General features: G+C 49.6%; 1 protein-coding gene across 2 annotated transcripts in view; it reads left to right on the forward strand.

Annotated features, from left to right (window-relative positions):
• The window catches only part of IPO8 (importin 8), a 60,432-nt gene extending 51,493 nt beyond the window's left edge, over positions 1–8,939 (forward strand). For both annotated transcript variants that reach the window (XM_058655751.1, XM_058655750.1), the window contains 3 exons: positions 3,096–3,290; positions 6,423–6,539; positions 7,331–8,939. In XM_058655751.1, coding sequence (XP_058511734.1) covers positions 3,096–3,290; positions 6,423–6,539; positions 7,331–7,428 — 410 coding nt within the window. In that variant the 3' untranslated portion in view covers positions 7,429–8,939. The remainder of the gene's footprint in view (positions 1–3,095; positions 3,291–6,422; positions 6,540–7,330) is intronic.
• Positions 8,940–15,970: the final 7,031 nt, after the last annotated feature.

Here is a 15,970-nt window from a genome sequence, read left to right on the forward strand (position 1 = left end):
TTTTGTTTGAAAAGCAAAGTGATAGAGAAAGGGTGGAATGGTGCTGTTTGTCTGACAAACTGCACGTGGGTCTGGCTGACGCTGACTGCTGGGGACTCTGTCGCCATCTGCCATGGGGGTGGCGGGACCCCAAGGCCTGGGTACCAGCAGGAAGCTGGCTTGCGAACATAGGGCAACAGGGATTGAACTGGCTCTGATAAGAGATGCAAGTGTGTCCTAAAAAAAAAAAATCCTGGGGTTAATGTCAAAAATTAAAATGGGAAGATACGAACGATTTGCATAATTGAGAGAAGAAACTTTGTTAGAGTCCAGAACATCAGACCTTTGTTTTGTTTAATGCTAAGATTATAAAACAAATTGCAGAAGCTTGGGAAGTAGCTTTGTTTGTCATCTGATTAAAAACAGATCTGCAACTGAGCCAAGCCAGCCTTCTTGCTAGGAAGTGTGCAGTTCTGTCTGCTGAGTTCTGGGATAGCACGTGGAGGTGAACGTGCCTTCCGCTGTGTTCAGCCACAAAGAATTGTAATGCACCCTCCTCCTCAGATGAAATGCAGCTTCATATTTGCTTTTTTGAATTCTAAATGGCCTTCTGAAGCTTTGAAAAAAATTTAAAAATAAGACTTAGTTTTATTGGAAAGACAAATTTTAGGGAGGAGAGACAAAGATCTTCTACACGCTGGTTCACTCCCAAAGTGATTGCAACAGCTGGAGTTGAGCTGATCCAAAGCCAGGAGCCAGGAGTTTCTTCTGGGTCTCCCACACAAGTGCAGGGTCCCAAGGCTTTGGGTTGTCCTCACCTGCTTTGCCAGGCCACAAGCAGGGAACTGGATGCGAAGCAGAACAGCCAGGATATGAACTGGTGCCCATATGGTATCTTAGTACTTTAAGCAGAAAGACTAGCCAGTTGGACGACTGCCAGCTCCTAGAAATCATTTTTTTATTAATAGGAGAGGGACAGGGCAAGGAGAAGGAAGAGGGATGAGAGAGACAGAGATAAGCAGGAGACCTTTCTTTCATCCTTCAGCCCGCTCCCCACATGCCTCCAACAGTTGGGCCTGGGCCAGGTACTAAGCCAGGAGTGTAGAACACTGCTCAGCCTTCCAACCTGGGTGGCTGGAGCCTAACTCCTTCCTCCTAGGGTGTGCATTAGCTGGAAACCAGAATTGAGAGTGGAGTGGCTGGGCTTCGTTACTACGACTCTCTAGTATGGGTGCATTAACTCACTGTGCCTGCTGTATACCAGGAGGTATTACTAAAAGATGTTGTTTGGGCCCGGCGGCGTGGCCTAGCACCTAAAGTCCTCGCCTTGAACGCCCCGGGATCCCATATGGGCGCCGGTTCTAATCCCGGCAGCTCCACTTCCCATCCAGCTCCCTGCTTGTGGCCTGAGAAAGCAGTCGAGGACGGCCCAAAGCTTTGGGACCCTGCACCTGTGTGGGAGACCTGGAAGGGGTTTCTGGTTCCTGGCTTCAGAACAGCGCAGCACCGGCCCGTTGCGGCTCACTTGGGGAGTGAATCATCGGACGGAAGATCTTCCTCTCTGTCTCTCCTCCTCTGTATATCTGACTTTTTTTTTTTTTTTTTTTTTTTTTTTAAGATTTATTATTTTATTTTTATTACAAAGTCAGATACACTGAGAGGAGGAGAGACAGAGAGGAAGCGGAGCTGCCGGGATTAGAACCAGCGGCCATATGGGATCAAGGCAAGGACCTTAGCCACTAGGCCACGCCGCCAAGCCCGTATATCTGACTTTGTAATAAAAATAAATCTTTAAAAAAAAAAGATCTTCCTCTCTGTCTCTCCTCCTCTGTATATCTGACTTTGTAATAAAAATAAATCTTTAAAAAAAAAAGATGTTTGCTTGCCATCAATTATAGAATTAGTAATCTTTTATAAGATTATGATATTCTTTTATTTTTTGCTTTACTAACTTAACTGGCTTTAGAACAGGATTTGAAGGAAGGCTTTTTTGGTAATAGCCCATGCTTTTTTTTTTCTTTAATATTTATTTTTATTGGAAAGTCAGATCTATAGAGAGGAGGAGAGACAGAGAAAAATCTTGCATCTGCTGATTTACTCCCCAAGTTGTTGCAATGTCTGGGGCTGAGCTGATCTGAAGCCAGGAGCCAGGGGCCTCCTTGAGGTCTCTCACATGGATACAGGCTCCCTTTGGGCCGTCCTAGACCGCTTTCCCAGACCAAAAGCAGGGAGCTGTTTGGGAAGTGGAGGAGCAGCCGAGATGCAAACCGGCACCCATATAGGATCCCAGCACATGCAAAGCAAGGACTTCAGCCGCTAGGCTACCATGCCAGGCCCAGCCCATGCTTTCTTGATTCATGTTACACTGTAGAATGATTGGCTACATATATATCTTGTTGTTTTTGTAATGATACCTTTGCTATGTATTTTTCCCCCCATGTATTTGGTTCAAGATGGTGATGTCTTACCTTCCCCCTGGACTCCAGGAAGAGCCCTCACCTTTGGAGTTTGTGGACTGTTTTGAATGAGCAGTGCCTGGGCTGGGTTTCCTGTAGGCTTTTTCTCTTCTGCTGCTGCTGATCTGACCTCTGCGCCCTCTGTGTTCCATCCTGTCCCCAGGGCTGATCTCACTGCTCCCAGGAGACCAGCGCTGAAAACAGATGCAGAATCCAAGGGGTTAACTTGGTTTTTCACTTTCCTCCTCATGTATGACTTTTTCTTGTTTTTGGGTTCTGCTGTTTTCAGCAGTGACCTTATCAGTTAGCCCTTTCTGAACAGCTCATGGTCAGCTTAGTTACTTCTGTGGAGACTTGAACTGCTAATGGGAAGCTGGAGTGGCTGAAGACTCATGCACATACTTTGTGAAAAATTAATTTGGGAATTTGCTATTAGGCACTCACAGTATGACAGTAATTAGTTGGGCCGTTGTGGGGCAGGAAATTGTTTTCATTGAGAATACAGCCATTCTTGATTTGCCATATAAAGTTTATTGTTTTATGATTTCAAGTAGAGCTGTCTGGTTTTTCCATTGCCAGAATATCTTTGTGCGTGTGTGTAAAACTGTTATTTGATCGCTGGGTGTTCTGATCTCTTTTTTGGGATTATTGTATTCACAGAGGAGATTTCAAGTGATGAAGAGGAGACGAACCCTAGCACGCAGGCCATGCAGTCGAGCACTGGTCGAGGGGAAGATGAGGATGAGGAGGAGGAGGAGTGGGATGATGAGGTCCTGGAGGAGACGGCCCTCGAGAGCTTCAGCACGCCACTCGAGTGTGTGGATGAGTATCAGTTTTTCACGCAAGCTCTGCTAAGTAAGTCTTTATTTCCTGGATCTTCAGACAGTTTTTGTAAGCTCTGTTCTTCTCTCTCTCTTTTTTTTTTTTTAAAGATTTATTCATTTTATTACAGTCAGATATACAGAGAGGAGGAGAGACAGAGAGGAAGATTTTCAGTCCGATGATTCACTCCCCAAGTGAGCCGCAACGGGTCGATGCGCGCCGATCCGAAGCCGGGAACCTGGAACCTCCTCTGGGTCTCCCACGTGGGTGCAGTGTCCCAATGCATTGGGCCGTCCTCGACTGCTTTCCCAGGCCACAAGCAGGGAGCTGGATGGGAAGTGGAGCTGCCGGGATCAGAACCGGCGCCCATATGGGATCCTGGGGCGTTGAAGGCAAGGACTTCAGCCGCTAGGCCACGCCGCCGGGCCCTGTTCTTCTCTCTTACGAGTTGTTTTGCTGTCTGTTCCCAAATTGGTGTGGACTCTGTTTTTTTTTGTTCTGAAAATGCCCAGACGAGCACACAGGGAAAGCGATTAGTGTAAGGAGGCCAGTTATCGCCCACAGCGGGCACTGCCATCCCCAAGACGCAGCAGGCAAGCCCCAGGTTGTTGCCGTGCAGGTGATCTCGGGCAGGAGCATCACGTACAGGGTTCATGCTCCGAGGTGTCAGTGCACAGGCGTTGTTGCGGAGCAGAATACGGTGCGGCAGGTGCATGTTGCCTACAAGCTGTGGTCATGAACCTGTTAGTATCTGTTGGTTACTCAGCAGTTCCCTGCTGGGGGAAGGATTGCAGACTAGGTGCAGTGAGTGAGTGACCTTGGGCCTCTCGGTGCTCTGCAATTTATAGTTACAGCTCTCACAGGAAATGTGTCAGAAGCTAAGGCGTCCAGAACACAAAGGCCCATCCACCAGTAAGATGAGCTATCCAGAATATAGAAATCGGAGACATAGATGGAATGCTTGAGGAAAAAGAAATAATGAACCAGTGGAAATATTTAGAAAATTAGTATAACTTTAAATTTTGGAGTCCATTTTTTAGAAGTAAAATTAAGTTAACCTTATTTTGTTTTTATTTATTTGAAAGCACAACAGGAACACTGGTTTTTCCTCCACTGATTGACCCTGTAAATCCCCTCCCGACCAGGGCTGGCCTGGACTCCAGCCAGGAGTCAGGTGCCCTATCCAGGTGTCCACACACGATCTCTGGTTCCTAGCTGTTACATGCTGCTCACCAGGGGCAGTGGCTGCAGCTGAGCTGGAGCGGAGGTGGGCCTCATCCCAGGCACTGTTGTGTGGCATGTGGTATCCCAGGTGGCTGCTTTATCTGGCATACCACAACACTGTCTAGAGGAAATTGGGAATAGAGAAATCCTATTCTTGTTACTGGTTTTATGTTGATAGTGTTTGATTTCTGAGTATATTACAGTTTCTTGAACGTTAAAGATTATTTTCAATATTTTGCAATTAACATGAGCATCCTAGTGTAGAAAATACTGTTACTAACAAGGCAGTCCTAGCATAATGGCTTGGTTCATTGTTGGAAAGGTAGCATCAGTGAAGATGAACACTCTGTGGCTTTGCAGAAATGTGGCAGGACCAGGCAGGGGATGCAGGGAGAGCTATCCCCAAGTGCAGAATGTAGAATGACAGAGATCAGAGACTGCAAAGTGCTGTGAGGTTGCTCTAAGTTGCTTGTTTCCACATGTGGCCAGGCAGCAAACTCATGCAGCAAGCTTGCTGCTCTTAGCTGGAGCCTCTGAATACAGACCATATTTATGAAACGCCCCTAAGGGACTGGCGTCGTGGCTTAGTTGGTTAAGCATCTGCCTGTGATGCTAGAATCCTGTATAGGAGTGCTGGTTTAACTCCTGACTGCCACACTTCGGATCCAGCCTTCCTGCTGATGCTCCTGGGAAGGCAGCAAAATATGGCTGAGTAGCTGTGCTCCTGCCATAGTGTGTGAGAGGCTGGCTGGAGTGGCCCAGAGCGGGCTGTTGCAGCCTGTGGTGGAGTGAACTAGTCAGTGCGTGTCTCTCTCCCTTTCTCCCTGGTTCCATCCCTTTCTCTCAACTTTGCCTTTCAAATAAATTGGTAAATTTTTAAGAAAGCTCCTCAAGTAATAGGCTGCCAGCTTTTGACCAGTTTAGAGAATAGCTTCTTAAAAATCTCTGTGGAGGAACAGTAGGACTGGTTTAGAGCAGCCTCGAATTCCAACTGAGGTGGGCTCTGCCCCACTGCCAGGGGAGGGGTGCCGGATAGTTTTCTGCAAGGGTATGACCCTGGGGGTGTGGTAGTGTTTACTATAGGAGAGCTGAGGGGTGCTCGGCATGGGAACTCCGCATCACGAAATGAGCTTATGAACATTGAGGTAACAGGGCCCTGAGGTGGGAGGATGACATTTGAAAGGAGATCCTAAGGTAGAAGTCATGAAAACAGACAGGGTTGGATGAGAGGGCAAGGTCAAAGATGTTAGGGCTGTGACTGGTGTGTTGGCGTAACTGGGTAGTTTTTTTACCTACTGACACCAGCATCCCATATGGGCACCAGTTTGAGTCTCAGTTTCTCCACTTCTCATCCAGCTCAATGCTTATGGCCTGGGAAAGCAGTGGAGGATGGCCCGAGTCCTTGGGCCCCTGCACCCCACACGGGAGGACCTGGAAGGAACTCCTGGCTCTGAGCTTTGGACTGGCCCAGCTCTGGCCATTGTAGCCATTCGGGAATGAAGCAGTGCGTGGACTATTTTTTGTCTGTCTGTCTCTCTGTCTATAACTCTGACTTTCCAAGTAAAATTATGATGTTAGGGCTTACAGTGGCTGACTGGGAGGCTAACAGAACTTACGGTGGGGGTGGAGAGTGAAGGGACCATGGGAGGAAAACGTTAAATTTGTTTTAATCTAAATGTAAGAAATCCAGCATATCTAAGATGCCAGGATGCCTCGGGAAAGGCCTTTGCCTGCATGTTGTATCTGTTCCAGTTCCTGCCTTCTTTGGCCGCCAGGGAAAGCTCAGCACCAGCTGGGCCTCAGAAATAAAGCTTGGTGGCAGTAAGTCTCGTTGCTGACACTGCACTGTACTTTGATCAGGCTGCTAAGTTCTCTGAGACCACAGTGTCACTGGGCCCTGTCCTCTTTTCCTTCTCACCCGCCACACCCAAACCTCGACAGCCGTGCAGCATCGGGACGCTGCCTGGTATCAGCTGCTGACGGCACCGCTCAGCGAGGACCAGAGGCAGGCGCTGCAGGAGGTGTATTCCCTGGCAGAGCACCGGAGGACGGTGGCAGGTGAGCGCCGGGGGCCCCGTGCCTGGAGTCAGCCCAGTGTGAAGAGCAAGTTGGCCCCCGACGGCCTCCTTTGCAGTTGTTTGAGACCAGCCCCGCACAATGCAGAGAGCTGCTTTTATTGTCTGGTAGCTCTTCCAGGTTACTCCTCATCCTTCCTTAGTTCTGTGGAGACCTGTGCATTCGTCTGGGTCTCCCCGTGACGCCCCTCAGTCCCGTCCCGCACCTGGTTTGCAGCCACAGTGGCCCCCTGCCCCAGGGATCCTGGAGGTGAAGTTCTGTTATTTCCTGGGCATGATGTGGTGATTGCTGCTGGTTTCCAGCTTGGAAGTTGGCACAGTTACTTAAGTTGAGGTTGCTATCTGTGGCCATTCCTCAGTTACCAGGGGGCAGGAGTTGCGATTCCTAAAATCCCTTGGTAGGAAACATTGGCCTTGGCGGCTGGAGTCCACACTCTGGCTCCGCTCGCCGCCCACAGGTTCTGCTGGCACAGGTTCCATGGCAGTCTCGGGATGGAAGGCCTGGGCCCTTCAGCAGTGGGCATCACAAAGTCAGTGGAATCCAACTTTAAGACTTAATGTCAGTCTCCAATTTTTTGTGGCCAGGTTTTCCCTGACAACACTTTAACTGTTCTCCCTTCCTGGCCCTGGGGTATTAACTGCTGACATTCAGTTTCAAGGAATAACCAGAACTATGAGTCTCACTCCTTCACTGTTCCAGGTGTGTAAAGGTTCTAGTCCATTTGCCTTAAATCCTCTTCTGTTTCTCCCCTCCCTTCTTTTGGAAAATGCTAGAAGCCAAGAAGAACATTGAACAGCAGGGAGGCGTCACATTTGAGAACAAGGGAGTCTTGTCGGCGTTTAACTTTGGGGCCGTGCCCAGCAGCAACTGAGGCAGGGACAACGCAGAGCACATGCTGGCCACGATGCCCTGGGCACTAGAGTGTGAGTGCCAAGGGCTGGGAGTTGGGCGCTGCAGCACGGGGCGTCCTGTCCTACTGGGCCGGGCCGCACCGCACCTGGCTTTAGGCCTCACTTTGCCCTCTCCCCCTTGGACCTTCCTCACGTCACAGTCTGCGTTCTGAGTGGCCACTGCAGTGCGGGACAACCAGCAGAGTGGCGGGTCGAGGAGGACCCAGTGCAGAGCTGATGCTGCCGTGGTGCTGGCGACCGGCGTGGACTGGGAACTCCCAGGTTCTGGCCGGGAGGCTTGGTGGATGTATGCGGATAACAGTGCCTTCTGTCATACATGAATTATCAGAGTTCTCTGGTGTGCATTGCAGATGTTTTTTAAGCCGAAAATGTGTTTCTAGAAACAGTGTGAACTTTGGTTTTATGTCGGTGTGTTCTGCATCAGACCCTGTGAGTTCACGTAGTCACCATGACTCTCTGGCTCCACAAGCTTCGCAGTTTTCTCTGCTCAGCCTGCCGCTGGAGCTCTCAGGGCTTGCAGCACACGCACTGGCCTTGGGTTTTCAGACGTTTTGTGGCTTTCTTAACAAGTGTCTTAGCTCCCGCCCCCCCACTGTATCTCTGCCTTGATGATGATTTTGGGGTTAACCATATGTGTATCAATTCCGTTCATAACCTGGTAAATGCAGGACTCGGCAGCCTGTGGCCTGGGCCCTTGGCTCACTGGAGGCAGCCATGACTGCAGGTGCACCCTGAATCTGGGACTTCCTGTGCCCTGATGAGTTTTCCTAAAGCACATTGAGCTTCCAGGAGAAAGGGGCTGCCTGGTAACCTTTGTCCCTGGGAGGGGACTTGCATCGTCGGTTCCTTGCCATTCCAGCTGTGTCAGACCAGGGTCCAAAGCCTTTTGTAATGCTACATTTTATTTTCCTAGCAAAAACCCAAATCAATCTGATGTCTCACTTCCTCCCATGAGCATTGCCTCCTGCCTCCTTGGTTTCTGTCTTTATTGCAGGTCAGTTCTCAGGGGGTCCATGTGATGGTTAGCTGTGTTCTTGGGGAACCCTTGCCCTCTTGCAGCCTGGGAGACAATGTGGGTGGAGGCCACAGCTGTTCCAAGCTGGCTCAAGACCTGGATCTGGGCGGCAGCATCCTTGGCCAGCAAAGCGACGCTGTCTCTTGAGCATGGCATGTCACTGGGTGTGATGCGGTATTTCCGTTTTTGTGAAAGGCCTGCAGCTTGAAGCACCCGTTTGTGTCTGGAGAAAATTTTTCCAGGTGCTTCCCTTATTACCAACCATTATAGTCACATTAACACTTTTTAAAATGTTAGGGTAAATAATTCTTATGGAATTAAAGAGGCCGTGCATTTCTTTGGAGGAGCACAGTCCCTTGCTGTTTCGGCCTCCCTTCCCAGGGCCTCGGGGCTGAGTGGGGGAGGCAGAGGGACGTGGCAGTGGGGCATCCGAGAGGGCTGCACAGCTGTGTACTCGTGCCAGCTCTGTACTTCTGCCGTGCCCGCCGCGGTCTGGCCTCACACTGGAGTGAGGCTTCCGACTGGAGGTCTCGCTCTGCGGTGCGTGTCTTCGGCAGTGGTACGGGGGAAGGAAGCGCTGAAGTGTATCCCCTCTCCTGTTTCGGAAGCCAGGTTAGTGGTGTGGTTTGTTACCAGCAGTGCTAACCTGATGAGCTTGGAAATGCAGGAACTCACATGAATGTACTGTAAAATAAAGTGTGGGCCGATTCCCGGGAGCCTGGGCTTTCCTGTGTGATGTGTTCTTTTGCAATGCAGAGCTTCTCTAAGCAGGTGGTCAGAAGCCATCTGGATGTGTTCCTGACTTGTGGGCACTGGAGCAAGGTGACTGTTGGTGTGGGACAGGGATGGGCTGAGCAGCAGCCGTGTGGGGAGTGGTGGGAGGCAGAACCCGCCTGATATGTATCCTCCCTGGGTGTGCCACGGGGGAGGACAGGTCCTGGACTCGCACCAGGACCCAGAGGAGAAGCGAAGGTGGCCAAAATGGAGCCACCTGCTCGGGGCTAGCATCACGTCATGCGTCGTCAGAACTAACCTGGGATGTGCTGGCTTTCTCCCTCTCAGCACTTGCCTTGTATGACAGACCCTTCTCCAGTACCTTGTTAAGCAGTTGAAAATCCCTAAGGTAGAAAACACTTGTTCTAAACTGTCATTCGGATGATACAGTGAGCCACAGCAGAGTTTTCTCTTGGGCAAAGGAAGCTGAAAACTCATCAAGATACCCACGAGGAGTCCCCTGGTGAGCGGGGCTGCAGACATGGCGAACAAACGCTTCTCCAAGACCTGAGCAAGCAGAGCGCTGGGCGCCCCGGCCTATCATGTGGCCAGAAGAAAGGCACATGAGCAACAAGAGACCTGTGGCTGGGTCGGAGGACAGCGGTGGTAGCAGTGGAGAGAGCCGTTGGGGACGGGGGTGCTGCGCAGGCTCCTAGCAGGGTATGTGAGAGGAAGCCCACCTTGGAGCTGCCCCAACTTGCAAAGGGTCTGACAGGTAGGTGGCCACTCAAGACTGGGAGATCGAAGATGACAAAATTCACAGAATTTCCGGATTACTCATGTCAACATCATTGCTTTCGTAAGATCTGACATAGATGATAAGGTGATTTTTGGCAACTGCTGTTTCTTTTAGTGGGTTTCTTTTATAGTTCTGCTTCAGTTGGCTGAGGTTTAATTTTCTCCATCCCCATGAAAGCAGGCCCTTTCAACACTTGCAGTGTTTGCATTCAAGTAAGTATAGCTGCACCTTGGGTTCATTTTTCACCATGCTTCCGGAGCCCAGTATCCACATGAAAGTTATTGTGTGCATCTTAAAGTCTCAGGAGCACCTTGCACAGTGCCCAGCGTGTTTCAGAGCAGTCTCCATGATTCTGAAGCCCACTATCCACATGAAAGTTACTGTGTGCATCTTAAAGTCTCAGGAGCACCTTGCACAGTGCCCAGCGTGTTTCAGAGCAGTCTCCATGACTCTGAATGTGAATAGCTCCTTCCTGGTCCCAGGGCAGCCACAGTAGCGCAGTATCAGGAACTCTAGCAAGGAAAACACCTGAGGTCCTGTGCCAGACCATCTGCTTCTCCATCTTAACATTCCAAGTTCTGCTCTTCACCAGGTGCTGAAACTCTTAATAATGGGACAGGCTGCACATCGAATGGAGATTCTTTATTATATGTAAGAATATTCTTTAGGATTGGTTCAGGTCTTCTGGTTTAAATTCTTGGTTCCTGCCTTAAGCCTGGCCCAACCCTGGGCATTGCAGCCATCTGTGGATCGAGCCAGCAGATGGAAGATCTCTGTTACTCTACCTCTCAAATAAGTAAGTAAATAAATCTTTATCCCCCCAAAGCCCAAACATACTACAAAGATGCAGTAGCCAAAACAGTATAGTACTGACAGCATTGCAACACAATAAAAGAACCCGGAAATCACATGTTGACAAAGGTGCCAAGAATCCATTTCAGAAAAATGCCAGTCTCTTCAGGAAATAGTGTTAATGACAACTATGTAAGTTCATGTAGAATTAAATTATACCTTTCTATCTCACCATGAATAAGCTCTTAAAAATGGATTAGGCTTCAATGTAGGAAGTGAAACAAACTATTAGAAGAAAATAAGAAGCTCCGCAACATTGTCCTCAGCATTGAGTTTTTGGAGATGATCTCAAAAGCTCAACACTGCGAAAAGTGACCGTTGCATCACACTGAAGGGCTTCTGCACAGGCAAGGAAATGAGAAGAGACAGAAAATATTTGCAAGCTGTGCAACCAAGGAGGGTTAACATTCCCGTTGCAAGGAGGTTTATTTTGACTCCAGTTCTGGAGGTGTTCAGTCCAGGGTCCACATCCGGTGGTGGCCTCCATGCGACCTGAATCCTGATGCCATGCCACAGTGGGGCAAGGATGGTAGGGGGCTGCTCATGCATGGCTTTTCCCTTACAAAGCTGCCAGGCAGGACTCATTCATGGAGTGCCACCTTAAGTACCTAATACAATCTTCAGTGCGTCCCAGAAACCTCACCTTCAAATGCCAGGTAGTTTCTTTTAATTAAAATTTGAAAGGCAGAGCAATCTAGAGAAAGGCCATCTAATCTCTGGTTCACTTCCCAGATGCCCACAATTAGTGGGGTTGGACCAGCTAGAGTCACCAGCCAGATGTCCATCGCATGTTGGGGGCAGTGGCCCAGTTACTTCAGCCGTTACCTACAGTTCCCCCAGCTGTGGTTAGCAGAAAGTTGGATGGAAGGGGAAACGGGCTCAAAATCGGGCATTTTGATACGGGGAGTGAATGTCCCCTGTGTGACTTAGCTGCTCCACCACAGCATCAACCCAGGTTTCTCCATCTTTGTATGATAAACATGTGACTAAGGATTAAACACCTGCATAAATTCCAGGGCAAAACCATATTCAAACCCTAGCACTTAATAAGAGATGAATGAGTTGCCTCTGAAGATAAAATACACATGGCCAGCAGATGTCTGAAGAAGTGTGCGATAGCTCAACTGACCAGTCCTGTAAGCACTGGCACCCAGATGGGCACTAGTTTGTGGCCTTGCTGCTTGACTTTACATCCCACTCCATGCCTATGGCCTGGGAAAGAGTGGAGGAGGGCCCAAAGTATTGGGACCCTGCACTCTTGTGAGAAACTTGGAAGAAGCTTATGGCTCCTAGCTTTGGATCAACTCGTCTCCTGCCGCCATTTGGGGAGTGAACCAGTGGATGGAAGATCTTCCTGTAAATCTGACTTTCTAATAAAAAATGAATAAATCTTAAGATAATTATGGTGTAAGACAATATTAGATTTAGCCATTCTGTAATGTACGTATACTTGAAAACATTGTGTTGCATACTTAAAAACCTAGAGTTTCTTGTCTACCAACTTATGAACCCCAAAGAAACTTGTTAAGCAAGCAGTTTACCTTCTCCACATACCTGCACCCAGGAAGCTTTCAACCTTTCTCAACCCACGGTTCGCAAGCGAGCAGAGCTTGCCCACTGTCGGGCTATGTTCTGCCCCTCCTACCCTTTCCTGCTTCTGTTGCCCCCCTCCCTGGGTTGCTGCTCCTGCTGGTGGTTGTGCGTTAGCTGGCTGCTGGATTGTGGGCTGTGGTGGGCAGAGTGCCACCCCTTTCCCACCAGTGTCTTCGTCCTCATTCCTGCTGCCTGGGCCTGCGTTGCCTTCCTCAGAAGGCGGGATTAAGGTTCCAGAGAGAATTCAGTTTGTTAGGTAGCTGACCTTAAATTAGGCATGCAAGGCCCAGGTTATCCAGGTGTGCCCAATAGAGTCAGGCGCCTTAAAATTAGGAGAGGGAGGCAGAAAGCCAGAATGAAGAAAATGTGGGAGAGCCTGTGCCCCTTGTCGGCTGGCCTTTGAGATGGTGGATGGAGGCCTTGAGACAGGCAGGCGGCTTCCAGCAGCTGGGAGGAATGAGGAGATGGGTTCCCTCCCAAGGGCCTCCATGCTGCCCAGCAGCCCTCTGCCACCACCTTGCATGAAGCGGGAGCAGCGGAACCTGAGCTTGGAGACTTCTGAACCGGTAAAGTGGTCTATTTGTCTGCTGTAAGCCACTCTGCAGTAACGATACAGTAACAGTGAAAAAAGAATTGAGTCCTGGGGACTGGGGGAGAGAGAGTGAGAGTGTGTGTGTGTTAGATACAGGAGCTTGTGTTTCTTCAACTTAGCATTTGGACACAGGAGTTGTTACATTGAGATTATATTTTGCCATCTAAAGTGATGGAGTTTGGCTAAAAACACCTGCTAGGCATTTAAACTAACTTGCTGTAATGAGTGAAGTTAGAAAAGAGGATGGGAGAGGAAAAGTGACCGCTCCTGAACTCTTGTGTGGAGCTGGGTGTCTTGGAGATCTTTTCCCCCAGAACATTGGACTGGGACAAAAAAAAAAATCATGATGAGGACGGATCTGTCAGTGACCGGGTGGTGAGGGATGCGAACCGTGTGGAGATCCTTCACTCAACCGAGACAAAGCATCTTGGGGTGAACACCCAAGCTAAGACTCTGGGTTGTGCTTGACAAGCTGCTTCTGGTGTCAAGCAAATAATTGTGACACTCTTGACGTAGGCACAACAAACTGCTTTTTTTGCGGGGGGGGGGAGTATGTTTTCTGTTTGGTCATAAATGGGGTGGAATTGAGCCATTTTGGACAAAAGAGTGAGATTTCTGATGGTTCTGTGCTCGTGTTCCGTGTGTACACTTGCTTGCACGTAAGGCCAACAGGAGCTCCCCACCCAGCACTGTTGGCCAGGTGCTTCTCATCACCCCTCGGCCGTTCCTAGGCAGGTGTGCGGCGTTTCGTGTTGGTGCTCATGTTGACAGGTATCCAAAGACCTGAAGCTGAAGAGAACCCAGCCTCGCGCTCTTCTGGTGCCTTTTCCCCATTTGGCTCTTTCCCTTTCAATCTCTTTCTTTTCCCTGTTCCCCTCTCTTGTTGAGGTGCCAAACTTGAACTTGATGCCTACTCAATGAACTGAGAACATGATCGCTTCTCAGTCCTGGGGCCCACAACCCAGGTCCCTGCAGCCGCGCTGAGTCATGGCTGCGGAGTCAGCTCTCTGCACCCGGGTGTCTGGGGCTGGGCTCTGAGCCCACTGCAGGTGTGACTCGCGGGGCCCGAGGCAGGCAGGGGTCAGGTGAACAAAGGTGCTGCCGAGGAAGAACCCAACGTTTGATTTGATTCTACCCCGTGTACAGGGCCACCCCCACGGGCCCTGTGTTTCCGCAGGCTTCAGTGTTTCTTGATCTTCACTGCCATGTTTTGTTTACTACAGTTTTTAAGAGAGATTTAAATGAGTGTGAGGTATTTTAAATTTAACATAGTCATACAACAATTAACCCAACATTTTCTAAGGTCTTGTCTGTATTGCTTTTAAAATTTGAAAGGTAAGGCCCGGCGGCGTGGCCTAGCGGCTAAAGTCCTCGCCTTGAACACCCCGGGATCCCATATGGGCGCCGGTTCTAATCCCGGCAGCTCCACTTCCCATCCAGCTCCCTGCTTGTGGCCTGGGAAAGCAGTCGAGGACGGCCCAATGCATTGGGACCCTGCACCCATATGGGAGACCCAGAAGAGGTTCCAGGTTCCTGGCTTCGGATCGGCGCGCATCGGCCGTTGCGGCTCACTTGGGGAGTGAATCATCGGACGGAAGATCTTCCTCTCTGTCTCTCCTCCTCTGTGTCTGCCTTTCCGATAAAAATAAATAAGTCTTAAAAAAAAAAAAAAAAAGAACCGGCGCCCATATGGGATCCCGGGGCGTTCAAGGCGAGGATTTTTAGCCGCTAGGCCACGCCGCTGGGGCCCTTGGGGCCTGTTCTTGCAGCTTGACTGCCTGGGGTGGGTGCTCCTGCTCCATCAGGCCTGCTTCTCCCACAGAGGGGAAACACTACACTCTCGGCCACCATGTTGGCCACATGCCCAAGAGTGCACACAGAGGTTGTGTGGCTTGTTCGAGTTTAAGGCCTCTGAAGTCATGTAAGGTACTGTGCAGTGCCAGTGTGAGGATTTTGAGGTCTAGGTGGGTACCTGTTGGGCGCATCCCTTGACTGTCAGGGAACACCGTTCAGGGGGCGCGCCCAGCCGCCCCCCACCCTACCTGGACAAGCTGTTGTGTCTGTCCTGTTTCTGTGCAACCTCTTCTGTTTAAACCAGCTCAGGCCGCGCTAGTTGTGTTCTATGTTTTATTGGAACTCACTCCACACCCTGAAAGCCACACTCTCTCTTGTTTTTTGAGACAGACTTCTTTAATTTGTCCTACAGTGCTTCGAGAGTCTTACCAAGGCTTTTTATCTGGCTGGGAAAAGTGTGCAGGGTGCCGTCTTCAATCTTTATGACACTTGCACTGTATCTTTAAATCAACGTCAAAGGCATCTGATTGTTCTGTTTGGAAGTCAGGAAATGGTTTTATTTCTTGATCTAGAACTACTTGGCTCTTGAGTACTTCATTAAATTGGATTTGCAAACTGAATAGTTGGTAATTTGTTTTTCTGCACTATCTCAAGTGTAGCTAAAAATCCCAGTTTTGCTGCTAAATCTCCTTGTCTAGATCTATGATGATTAGATACAGTTTCAATTAATTTAGTTAGAGAGAAGATGATCCCATTTGCTGATTCTGTCCTCAAAAGCCTGCCACGGGCAGACCTGGGAGATGACACCAGTTCCCCCATGTGGCGACAGGGACACACTTCCTTGAGCAGGGCTTCCCTGGGTCTGCTCTGGCGGGGAAGCTGGAGCTTATGTTTATTTGAAAGGCAAAGTCAAAGGGAAAGACAAAAAGATGTCCCATTTGCTACAAGAACCAGGGGTGGGCTTGTCCAAAGCCAGTAGATAATTCTGCTTCCCTTCTCATCAGGGTAGAAGAAGGGCTCAGGCACTCGGGCTGCCTTCTGTCTTCCCAAGCCATTGACAGTGAGCTGGATCACAAATGGAGCAACTGGGACTTGAAATGCTGCCCGTATGGGATGCTGGTGTTGCAGGTGTTGGCTCGGCTG

Source organism: Ochotona princeps, chromosome 27, assembly GCF_030435755.1.
Source record: "Ochotona princeps isolate mOchPri1 chromosome 27, mOchPri1.hap1, whole genome shotgun sequence".
NCBI classification, from domain to species: Eukaryota; Metazoa; Chordata; class Mammalia; order Lagomorpha; family Ochotonidae; genus Ochotona; species Ochotona princeps.